This window comes from Perissodus microlepis, chromosome 2, assembly GCF_051167445.1.
Source record: "Perissodus microlepis isolate ML-2025 ecotype Zambia chromosome 2, ASM5116744v1, whole genome shotgun sequence".
NCBI lineage: Eukaryota > Metazoa > Chordata > Actinopteri > Cichliformes > Cichlidae > Perissodus > Perissodus microlepis.
This window is the reverse complement of record NC_140462.1, coordinates 23,061,827-23,073,742: the sequence shown is the minus strand read 5'-3', so window position 1 is coordinate 23,073,742 and position 11,916 is coordinate 23,061,827. Positions and strand designations below refer to the sequence as shown.

General features: G+C 41.0%; 1 protein-coding gene across 1 annotated transcript; it reads left to right on the top strand.

Annotated features, from left to right (window-relative positions):
- Positions 1–4,458: 4,458 nt before the first annotated feature.
- LOC146392758 (uncharacterized) lies at positions 4,459–10,290 on the top strand. Its single transcript, XM_084952880.1, has 2 exons — positions 4,459–8,916; positions 9,275–10,290. The coding sequence occupies exons 1-2, from the start codon at positions 7,805–7,807 to the stop codon at positions 9,678–9,680; spliced, it is 1,518 nt and encodes a 505-aa protein (XP_084809006.1). The 5' UTR covers positions 4,459–7,804; the 3' UTR covers positions 9,681–10,290.
- Positions 10,291–11,916: the final 1,626 nt, after the last annotated feature.

Genomic DNA, 11,916 nt, shown 5'->3' with positions numbered 1-11,916 from the left:
GCTACTGAGTGTAACTACCGCCCGTCTGCACAAGGCTCGCATGCTGAGTGAAGCGGACAAAAAGTGCGAGAGAGAGAGGGTGAGAGAAAGAAAAAAAAAAAAACACGGCTCGCGATAAGGAGCCGGCTCGCGTCGTTCACGTCAAAGAACCGGCTCTAAGAGCCATTTCGTTCGCGACTGACCCATCACTAGTATACATGTACATATATATACAAAAAACTTGATTTTACAGTGTTTATTTATCGGATAAAATAAGTTAAATGTCACCGTTATTATTGTCCGACCGGAAACAGGCCGGGGGTGTCCAAATTCAGAGGCTGCGTCCACCTGAGGATCCGGCCTTTGTGGTCTAAGTGGGCCGGGTCCTCCGAAAGCCGGGTAGACCGGAAATGAGCGACTGTGAAATTGGACAGTCTAGCCTTCAGAATTACGTCACCTGCCGTCTGCTCCTTGCTGTCTAAAATATAACCGGACGCTGGCGTAGATGGTCGAATAAACTGCTGTTTTCACACAGCAGTTTTTTCAGCTGTGTGAGAACCCGGAGGAATCCTCCCGAGGGATTAATAAAGTTTTATTTAATCTAATTTAATCTAATAACTTTAATCTCAGCCAAAACGATTTACTCACCAACAAATAAAACACAGAAAAAGGCCACTCAATAACATGTTTAAGTTATTTGACGTTTACACAGCTACATTCTCGCCTGAAAATGTGTTAAAAGTTTATTTTGCGACCCAGAAAGAGAAATAAGAGTAATATTAAAATTAGGTAGCTGCAGTAATAGTAGCCATTGTTGGAAACTGGAATTGGCTGGGCCAGTCTGGGATATGGTTTTCAGTTTTGTTGTCCGGGTGGAAAATTGGGAGAAATTGGGGAGAATGGTCGCCCCGGGAGATTTTCGGGAGGGGCACTGAAATTCGGGATTCCCCGGAAAAATCGGGAGGCCTAGCATAGCCTGTAACGTTATTATGACGGACACATTATATGAGTGAACTTGACTTTAAGTGACTTACAGGTTTCTTTGAAAAATACTTTCTTATATCCAGGTTCTGCCGCTGCTGAAACTAAACAGAGCTCCCTGAAAGGCACAGCCAATCACATTGGCCATATTTGTCACATGACGTAGAACTCCAGTAGAGAACTAATTTAACTCTTTGTGCACCGCTCGCTGAATGAGACACTGACAGATCGTTTTTTTCTTACTATCGGTTTGTTTTTCTTTACTCGAAGAGATCAAATTATTGGTGGGGACAATTCAATAATCGCTGGATTTTGGTGGGGACACGTCCCTTCCGTCCATGCCAAATCTACGCCCTTGATTCAAGGCAATATTTCTACAGTTTTTATCATTTACTGCCTGCTTGTATAATTATGAAAGAAAATTTCCCCTCTCACTGTGGCTGCAGCTGTGTTAGTGAGCGGAGTACTTAGTTACTTTGCCAAAATCAATCCAGAGACTTCAAGAATAACACCGAAGGTTAAACCAGTAAAAATGAAAAGCAATACACATTTTAAATATGGAGTTTGCACATTTGTCATAGAAACGGCTCCTCCGGTTCTAAACTGTCTGTGTTTCAGTTCAGTGAGCTTCAGTTAAACATTCAAAACATTTGAAATATTCATCTTTACAAAGCAGTTCTTATGTTTTGAGACACCACAAATAACAGGTTTGCACATTCAACAAAACAGCTTTGCTATTAACAGTCTCACTCAGCTAAACAAAAATGAGAAATAGATTACCACAGTAAAGAAAAATTAAATCAGTTCTGTGACACTGAGGGATTTGGGGTGGATTCGCCTCCTGTGTCAGATAATATGGATACAGATTACTGGAAGATGATGTGCAGGTGCTGGATAGAATTATAACATCGTTTCTGCTGGTTTCACTTTTGGAGGATGGAAAATAAATAAAAACATGACAGTTTTCTTTTATAACATCTTTGTTTTCCCCGAATATTAAGTAGAAAATTTTTAATATCCAAACTGAGCTTAATGAATCATCCTTCAGCTACACACATAAGGATCGTAGGAGCCTCGGTGGTGAATACTGTGAGGTGAGAGTCCTGGTGCTGTACATGTGCTCTGTCATTCGCTAATTTTAACAGGACCACTGTGTTAAACTAAGCTTCATGTGGTCAGTAGAAGAACTGCAGTTTCCAGCGTTTCCACCTTGGCCTAATTTTAATTTCAAAGGTGGGCAGTGCTGGACCACACTATTATTTGTACGATGAATACTGTCCAGGAGTGAGTCAGGGAACACAAAGAAGAAGCCTGTTTACTTGGCCTCCAACCTCGCCTCTTCAGATTGTGACTTTCGTGTTCAAATGTTGTCGCTGTAAAATGCATCCATGTGGTGGAGAGTGCACTGTCAGAGTGTGAAAGTGGCACAGGGCACTGCTTTTGCTGTTATTGGAAATGAAGTTTTGTCATCTATGTGTTGATCCACACACCTTCTCTGTTACACTCGGAGCTTTGCTATGTCATGCTCACTCACCTTAATTTAATTAAAGGGAATTTAGTTCAGCTGATTTTTTTTAAGGCGGTGTTAGCATTTGAGTGAGGTGAAAAAGGTGAAACCAGGTTACGGCTGTGGTTATAGTATTAGACAGGGCCGAGTTAGGAGTGGACAGCAGGGATGATCAAATCGCCAGCTTGCAGTTCGGCTAAGCCACTCTCCAAATAAACACCAGCAAACTCTCCCATCCTCTGGTTTTCTCCGCGGGCGTTATGACTCAGATCTGCTGAAAAAGTCTAAAGACTGTTAGCCTTGGTTGGCTCCCAATTTGACACTAACTCGGAAGACATTGTAGAGTGCTCACACTTGAGCTGGAGGTATGTCGGCGAGTAATGGAAAGGAAATCTGGCACAAAAAAAAAGCACTGAAAGTCAGTCTGCAATTACTGGAATCTGACTCACGGCTCAACCATTAATCAAAACTCACAGTCCAGAGCAAGAAGCTGCACTGTGGATAGACTGATTTTCTATACAGACAGATGGACAGGTAGATATTTCCTGGAGAGCTACAGAGAAATTTGGACAGATTGGGAGTCATACAGCTGATGAGCAGGCGTGACAGATTCAGGGAAACTGTCTTCTTCCTCCTAATTAATGTCAGATCTCCAGCTCAGCTCCACCTGCGGCGACTGGCAGCCACAGAGCTCACTGAAAAGTTCCCAGTCACCAGCTGATGTAGGTCAAATCCTCCATTTGGCACATTTTCTTCCACTGATGTATTTTTCTCACCATCCCTGCATGACAATTAGCTTTGTATTTGGTACATTTTAAGCTTTGCAGCCCAGCATACTGTGAATTGAAAGGTTCAGTGTGGCACACTGAACACACTGGACACAGAGTGGCACGCTGTGTCCAGGTCACCAGAACTCACATGTGTTTAGCAAAAGGCCTCCAGGGCAGTCCTGGTGGAAGATCTGCTTCTTCTGGCAAAGACGTATGCATCAACCCAGATTTTGACATTTTTGTCCTTTACTTCCCTTTTTCAATATTTGTCAGTGGTAGCACATTTCACTGCTAAACTAAAGTCCACAGTAATCTTAATTAATATGTGAATATCATATAGATACAAGGAAAATACAATTCAGTTCAATTATTTGATAGCAGGCAAATACCATCAAAACAATGGTGTGATGTTTACGCTGTTCTGTTTATTCATGGTTGATAAATTCTGGGTGAAGGCTTTCATCAGGCCCTGCCACCCAGTCATGAATCATGAGTTTTTACATAGCAGTGAAGAAGGCTTCACAGAAGTTTGGAGACTTTGCTGATTTACTTCAGCTCAGCTGGAGGTCAAAGATGTATATTTTGTCATGTACAGAGCATTTGTAAAATGCATCCATGTGGTGGAGAGTGCACTGTCAGAGTGTGAAAGTGGCACAGGGCACTGCTTTTGCTGTTATTGGAAATGAAGTTTTGTCATCTATGTGTTGATCCACACACCTTCTCTGTTACACTCGGAGCTTTACTATGTCATGCTCATTCACCTCTAGACACGAGGCAATGCTATAAAGAAAATGGCATGCACTCACAACCGTGTCACACGGGAATGAGGTTAGACCGTCCGAGTGTCTGTAAGACACCAGTCTGTAAAACCCAAGGAATGCACAAACAATATTTTAGTTTTCAGTCCTCATAAGGTGCATCTCATTCCTTCTCATCTCATCTCCATATCAGCCAAATCATTCAACCATCAGTCAGTTGTTATAATTATCAGCCATCTGTTCTCAGGAGCTTGCCACTTCATGTAATAAGTGGACATGAAGCAATGGGTGACAAAGAACAATAAACAATAAAAACAATAAGTTTAATAACTTAGATTTAGAGCAAGTTTCAAAGAACAAAAGCTTGATTTATACACACAAAAAAAGACTCAAAGGCAAAAATCTTCAGTCAGTAGATGACATCTTTCATCTGCTTTTTTTTTTTTTAAATGTCCAGAGATGGGGCATTGCAAATCTCAGAGGGGGACATGTTCTTCTGTTGTGAGGGATGAAAATTGGGCCTTTAACTGAGGAACATGAGTCAGAGATGCAGTGTAGCGAAGGGGAAGATCTGATGCCGTGGAGCAAGAGCATGAAGGAATGTAAAGGAAATATGGGACCTGTCCAGAGCTTTGTTAGGTAGAACAAATAGAACACCATCGGTGGAGTCCAGGCAGGAGATTATGAATATACAAATGAGGGTTTCAGCTGCTGAGTCTGAGAGCAAAGGCCTGGATATAGCCTTGGGGCAGCAGAAATTATGCAGATTTAGAGATGGATTTGATATTTGATGTAAATGAGAGCGTGGAATCCTAAACGACACCCAGGTGGCAGACTTCCGGATATAGTACGATGAAGCATCAAGTCACGTTAAGGAAAGGAATGGCTACTTTTGGAATCAATGACAATGACCTGGGAGCCACAATCAAGAGTTCAGTTTGAATGTTCTTCATATTGACAAAGTTGGTTTACAGATTTTGATGCTTTCCAGGCAGTTGACAAGGGAGTGCAAAATTTAATGTGAAGATATGAAGATATAATCGTGCATCATCAGCATAGCAGTGGATGCTCAGCCAATGGTGGCGGATGATTTGACCAAGCAAGGGTCCCAGCACAGCACATCTTGCTTTACTGGGGCAGAAGAGGAACATGCGTCTCTTAAGGTGATATAATGTGTCCAGTCAGCAAGATATGACTGAAACCAGGGGACCACTCCAGCAGTGATGCCAACACACCGTAGTTAGAAGTTAGTCAAAGAGGATAGAGTCAGGGACTTCAAAAGCTCTCCAGAAAATGGGATTTGGCATGTGTGGATTAAGGTGAGGTAGTACAGCGTGAAGAACTACTTAGAAATAAGTCACACAATAACGTTGTGAACTGCAGTTTTCTTTGTGTACAGGGTATTAGTCGACCTGTGCTGCTACTCCAGTATTCACTAATTTATGTGGATTTAGGTCTCCAGCTGAATTCAGTCAGTGTTGTTGCTGACCGTAGCTTATTCTTTATGCATTCTTTATCTTATTGTATTTGTAAAACCTTGCAGAAGTACTTTCATACGTTGAAAGGTTGGGCAATATCGTGTTTGTGTGTTTCGTGTGTTGTCACACAGTTGCCTAATCAGAAAGAAGCGAGATGGTGAATATAATGAGAGCAGAAGCCTGCAGGTGATCTGTTGGTGTAAAGGTGCATGTTTGGCATGTATGGAAAGTTTCTATGAGAGAAGAAACTTAACATGAACACAAAACAATCCCTGTAGTCTCACGATGCCTGAAGTGAGGTTACAGTCCCCTCATTCGTTTTGGTGATTTAACGGTCCTCAGCTGTCGCCAGGTCCCCTTTGTTCCTTAAAGTATAAATTACGCGTTAAGAAAGATTAAAGCCTTTATTATTACTCAAGAGGTAAAGGGAGAACCTGCAGCCTGCTTCACTCAAAGTCAAAACCTGGACAAAATGTCCCGACTCATTAGGATTTGCATGTGCTGGTGAAATCTTTCAGAAAGTTAATTATGTAACTGAACCGTCAAGAGCAATTTAGCATGCGGTGAGGTGAGGTGCTCTGTCTAAATGATGAGGGTGATTTTATGATGCAAGACTTTTCTTGGTCGCTCTCACAGACACACTGACTGCTTTAATATGATTGGATAACTGTCCCGTGCACTCGAGGAATGGAAGCCAGTGAAATATAATTTCTGCCCATGTTCTAGCCAGAATGGATGCGCAGTGGTTCCCACTAAAAATAAACTGGCTGCTGTACCTTAGATGAAGTCGTAGAAGTAGAAAATTCAATTTGTCCATTAAAGTAAACAGAGTGGGTGCAGATCACATTCCAGCGTAAGCCCAGGTAATCATGAAACCTCAGTGGGCTTCCCACTCCCCACCTTAAACCTATCTGCCACCTCAACGCTGTCTCACCAGTAGGGTTGCCAACCGTCCCTTAAAATACGGAATCGTCCCGTATTTAGAAACAAAAGTACACGTCCCGTATTGAGCTAATAAGGGACGCACTTTGTCCCGTAATACAAGGAGAATCACAAAAAGTCTATAAATGTTAATGGATTTAACGCTTTGTTTGAAAACATAATTCCCAGCCCCTCTCCTGCTCTGTGACCAATGAGCTGACAGCACACTTAGCACGAGTATAACAATTCAGATTACCGCTTATCTCATTGGTCGAGGAAAGGTCGCGTGCGGAGAAGATACCGCAAGACAACAGATGACCAGCATGGCCAACAGGGAGACAAACACCGACACTGCGGCGCAAGTCTGGGACGACAGTACACCTTTGACCAACAGTGCTTGTTCCCCTCCTTGAAAGAAAAAAAAAAAAGGCTGCAAAAATACAGGGAGGAATGGGAAAATGAAAACACCTGGCTGGGAAAAGTGCGCGATAACATGTATAAAGCGCACTGCACTGTGTGCCGGCGCACTTTTTCCATTTGCCATGGTGGACTGACTGACGTTAAGCAGCATGCTTCTACTGGTGGGCACATGATGAATATGAGGGGCGTGAAAGAAAGAGGAACCCTTGACCAATTTGTTGTCCACCAGGCCACGGCAGAAGCAGATATGGTATGTAAACATTGTTGTTGTTTTTTTTAAACCCTCTGGTTAAGGTTAATATGGGCATGTGCAATGAATATCAGCGCTATGTGGCCAGAAGTTTGATAATATAATTTGTTTTGTGTAATAAACAACTGCAAGGATAGATGATTACAACGAATAGATGACTAATACATAAAAGTAATACATAGATGAATAATGATGATGAGTTATGATGCGTAATCATGGGAACAAGCGGGTTTACAAACGGGAGCAGCTGATTAGCATTAGAAAAGCTGAAATAATACCTCAACTGAAGCCACAAAGCCCGAATAAGTTGACACAGAAGAGACTTCAGTTTCAAGGCAAGGCAGAGATCCTTCCTTCCCACAGTGATTGTGGTCTTCAACAACTCTTTGAAGACTTGATTAGTCTGAGCTGCAACAACACCTAATTTCCCTCTGGGATTAATAAAGTATTACTGAATTGAATATATATAAAGAATACACATTATATTGAAAACATACATATATATACCCATACCCATTTCTTACAAGTTGCATGCGTAATTTATACTTTAAAGTCAGTTGATAAACTACACAAACTATACAGATATACTGTAATATATATATATTTCTATTTTATAGGTGGCTGCTGCAGAGGTGACCCATGTCTACCACACTGTAAAGCACGGTTTAAGTTATAACTCGGGTGACTGTGCACTCAAACTGACTGTACGAACACTGAATGACTCCAGTATTGCCAAAAAGATGTCCTGTGGGAGGACGAAAGCTGAAGCAGTTGTCACAGATGTCCTGTCTCCAAAGGCAATAGAAGAGGTGATCAAAAAATTGAAAAGTGGTGCAACTCCACTCCCATTCTCTCTTCACACTGATGCTTCAAATAAGGGAAATCGGAAGATGTTTCCCTTGGCCTTGCAGTTTTTTACACCAGAGGCTGGAGTTGTCAACAAGATATTGGATTTTGTTGAAAATCCAGATGAGTCTGCAGAGGGAATAGTAAAAATAATACAAAGCTCTCTTGAAAACGTGGGGCTATCCTTAGATCAGGTTTCTGCATTCAGTGCTGACAATGCAAATGTAAATTATGGCATCCACAACTCAGTCAACAACAGTGAGATCCTTCGTGGCAACTGCCATGCACATATTGTTCATAACACTGTGAAAAAAGCCCTGGACAAGCTCTCAGTTGATGTGAAAAATATTGTCCTGAAGATATACAGCTTCTTTTCCACCTCTGCCAAAAGGAGAGAGTCCCTGAAAGAGTTCTGTGAATTTTGTGACGTTGAATTCCATGATATCCTGCGCCATGTTGTGACGAGATGGCTGTCACTCAACCCTGCAATCACCCGCCTGCTGCAGAACTGGGACCCGCTGAAGTCATATCTCATCAGCATTGGTGAGGAATGTCCAAGGCGCCTGAAGGAATTGCTGAAGTTGACAGAAGATGCTGCTGGAGTTGAGGGAGAGGCAGACATTGTGGAAGTCTACCTCCTCTTCTGTAATAATGTCATGTGTCTGTTTGAAGAAGTGGTGAAAAAACTGGAGAAGAATGTAACCACGTCTGTTGACCTCTATTCCATCATGGAGTGTTTCCTGAAAAGACTTATTCAGAGAAGAGATGATGGATTCTACGGGTACCTAACAAGACAAAAGCTCCAGCGTCTCTCGCCATCTGATGCTGATGGTGCCAGGCAGGAGTTTACAGCCTTCCTAGACACTGCCATCAGTTATGTCCGGAAGTGGTGTGACTTTTCAGAAGAAAACTGGCTTTTCCACCTGCAGCCCCTCTCTCTAGCATCTGGGAAGATTTCCTTTGATGACATGGAGAAGATCTTTGAACGGCTTCACCTGGCTGGCAGGTAAGAAGAAAACATTTGCCAGTGAAATGATAAACCATGTTTTAATAGTATTGATGGTTAAAAATAAACAAATACAATTGATAGATAACATATATAAATAAAACCATAATCATTAACTTTGTTTGGAGTGTATATACACACGCATGCAATCTTTTATACACTATTTTACAAATTCAAAGAGTTCATATACTTAATATAAGGATGGATAAATACATAATAAATAAACTATACTTATTGTATTGTTTAAATGCTATACAACATTATAAACATATACAATACATTTTTTCCATTTATTTACCACTGTAAATGTTCTATGTACCACTTAGGATTTAGGTCAACTTCTCATCTCTATTGGCAGGTTAAACATCTCTATGGATGAGCTTTATGAAGAGTGTGTCACTGCAACCAGCCTTCTGAAGCACCTCACCAAAGAACATCAGGAGAAGGAAAAGTGGCAGTCCAAGGAAACAGCAGAGAAGTGGATGGAAATTCTTCAGGCAGCTGACCTCCCCAATATGCAGGCTGTTGTATCCTTTGTACTCAGCATCCCATCTTCCACTGGGTTTGAGAAGAGGATTTTCTCTCTTATGAAGAATAAGTGGACTGATGTGCGGAACAAATGTTCTACTGAATTAATTAGAAGTGAGCTCATTGTCAGTCTAAATTATGATATGTCTTGCTCAGAGTTTTACTCTGCAGTACTGAAAGACAAACAACTCCTAACTGCAGTAAGAGCTCAAAAAAAATACAAATGGAAAAAGTAGTCTGTTTCCACATAATGTAGCATTGAGCTTTTGAGTTCATGAGTTTGTTGGGTTTTTTTACTTCAACTTTCAGCTACAGTCAAGGCCTTTGAGGCACAAATGTTGTGTTTACAGGTGTTCCACAGACTTTTTTTGCACTTTTCTAATTGCACTAAATGTGCACTGTTACAAGAATGTTTTTCTTTCTATTGTTTTCTATTAATTTATATAATTTTAAGTTAAGCAGGACAGAGTTCTTTGTGTTAATTTTGTCATTTTGCACAAAAAGTGAAGCGTACCAGTCTTTCGTTTAGGAAAGAGACTTATTTTATTGTGTTAATGTTGTCATTTTGCGTTAAAAATAAATGGATAAATGATCATTTGTTTCCCATGTGTTCATATCACAAAGAATATGCATCTACTTAAATCAACTTCAAGTGAAATGGTTAAAAAAAAAATTTCACACACAAAAAAAGAGCTAAAAAAAATTCACCACACAGGGAAGGGTGAAGACAATTGGGTCACCCGGCCCTGGCCACGAGGTGTCCCTTATTTATTTTTCAGGGAGTTGGCAACCCTACTCACCAGATACGTGTCTCATACACAGTGTTGGGGAGTAACGGAATACATGTACCGCCGTTACATATTTAAAATACAAAATATGAGTAACTGTATTCCATTACAGTTACCATTTAAAAAGTGGTATTTAGAATACAGTTACTTTGTTGAAATAAATGGATTACACGGCGGTATTTTCCTGTTTCATATTGTGGTGGGTCAGGACTGTTTGGGTTTTGTTTGATAGCTATGTTCTGTTGTTCCAGGCGGCAGCGTTACGGTTGCCATGGTTACAGGGTGACGCGCGTTCTCTATGCGACTGTGTGTTTCCTGGGTGAGAGAGCACCTTTTTGTTCTTGTTGTGCTAAGCTAATAGGCAGAATGCTACAGCCATAGCCCTAAAGAATGCAGCCTCATGGGCAGTGTAGTCCGTGCTGCAGGGAGAATGGACTGCCATACCCGTTATGTGTCTGTCTGTGAGCGCGAGGAGGGAGAAAAAGGAAAAGTATGAGCTGTCATCGAGCAGAAACGGGAGCTGGAAGCATGTAAATATAATAATAACCACTGCAGCCAAGAAGAGTGCCTGACGAGCCCAGTTGTAAGTAAGCTATTAAGACTCGACTGTACACTGTGTTCGTGTTTTCCTCCGAAACAATAAGTTCCGTTGGAGCAGCCTTTCAACGCCTCTCTCTGTCTCTCACTAGCAAAGTTGACCCAGACAACAAAGTAAAGCTATTTTTCGGCTACGAGCCCGACACGGAGCCCGACACGGAACCCGACGTATTAGCCAGAGGGCCCTTTATTATGCTTCGGAGCCGCGGACCATCAGTAATAGTAATAAATCCCTTTCATGTAGTTGTAAACAGCATGATAATATATTAAGTAATCCAAAGTATTCAGAATACGTTAATCTCATTGAGTAACATAACGGAGTACGTTACAAAATACATTTTGGGGCATGTATTCTGTAATCTGTAGTGGAATACATTTGAAAAGTAACCTTCCCAACACTTCTCATACATTTGGTGAGACATGTACATGCCGACATACATGCACAACTCTCTCATACAGGGATGAGTAAACTCACAGCAAATGTAATACAAAGCCGCACTGATGAAAGGATAATAAAGTCAAGACAGAATCCAAACATGTAACATTATTACGAAACTCAAATACATCACAAAAATACTAAAATTAATAGAACGTAACATTAAACAATAATCCAAACAGCCAATATCAGGGGAACCAAAGATTAAAACATATAAATCAAGGTTCATAAATCAGGTTTTGTCTTTTTGGAAGTGACTGTACTGCATTCTCTGTCTGTAAACAAAAGCAAACACTAGATTTACTAAAAGCTCAGCTGTTGGTGAAAAAATTAAACAAACTACTTTTATTTTTTTATTTATTTTTATTATGTCCTTGTCACTGAGGATTTCTGCTTCTTCAAGCATGCTCACTTTCTTCAGCCGAGTCAAAGCCTCGGTTGATGTTGTCCACTGCTCTGTCATTTATGAGTGCTCTTGACCTCAGTAGGGAACCATCATCAGCAAATTTATGTTTATGAGTTTCAGGGAGGTGCTGAATCGTCTGCTGTCGATATCCTGCTCTTATTTAATGTCTACAGCAGCAATATATCCACATCAAGCTGCTGTAGTGGAAAGCACATACATTATTGATGATGATCCAAAAATTTTGT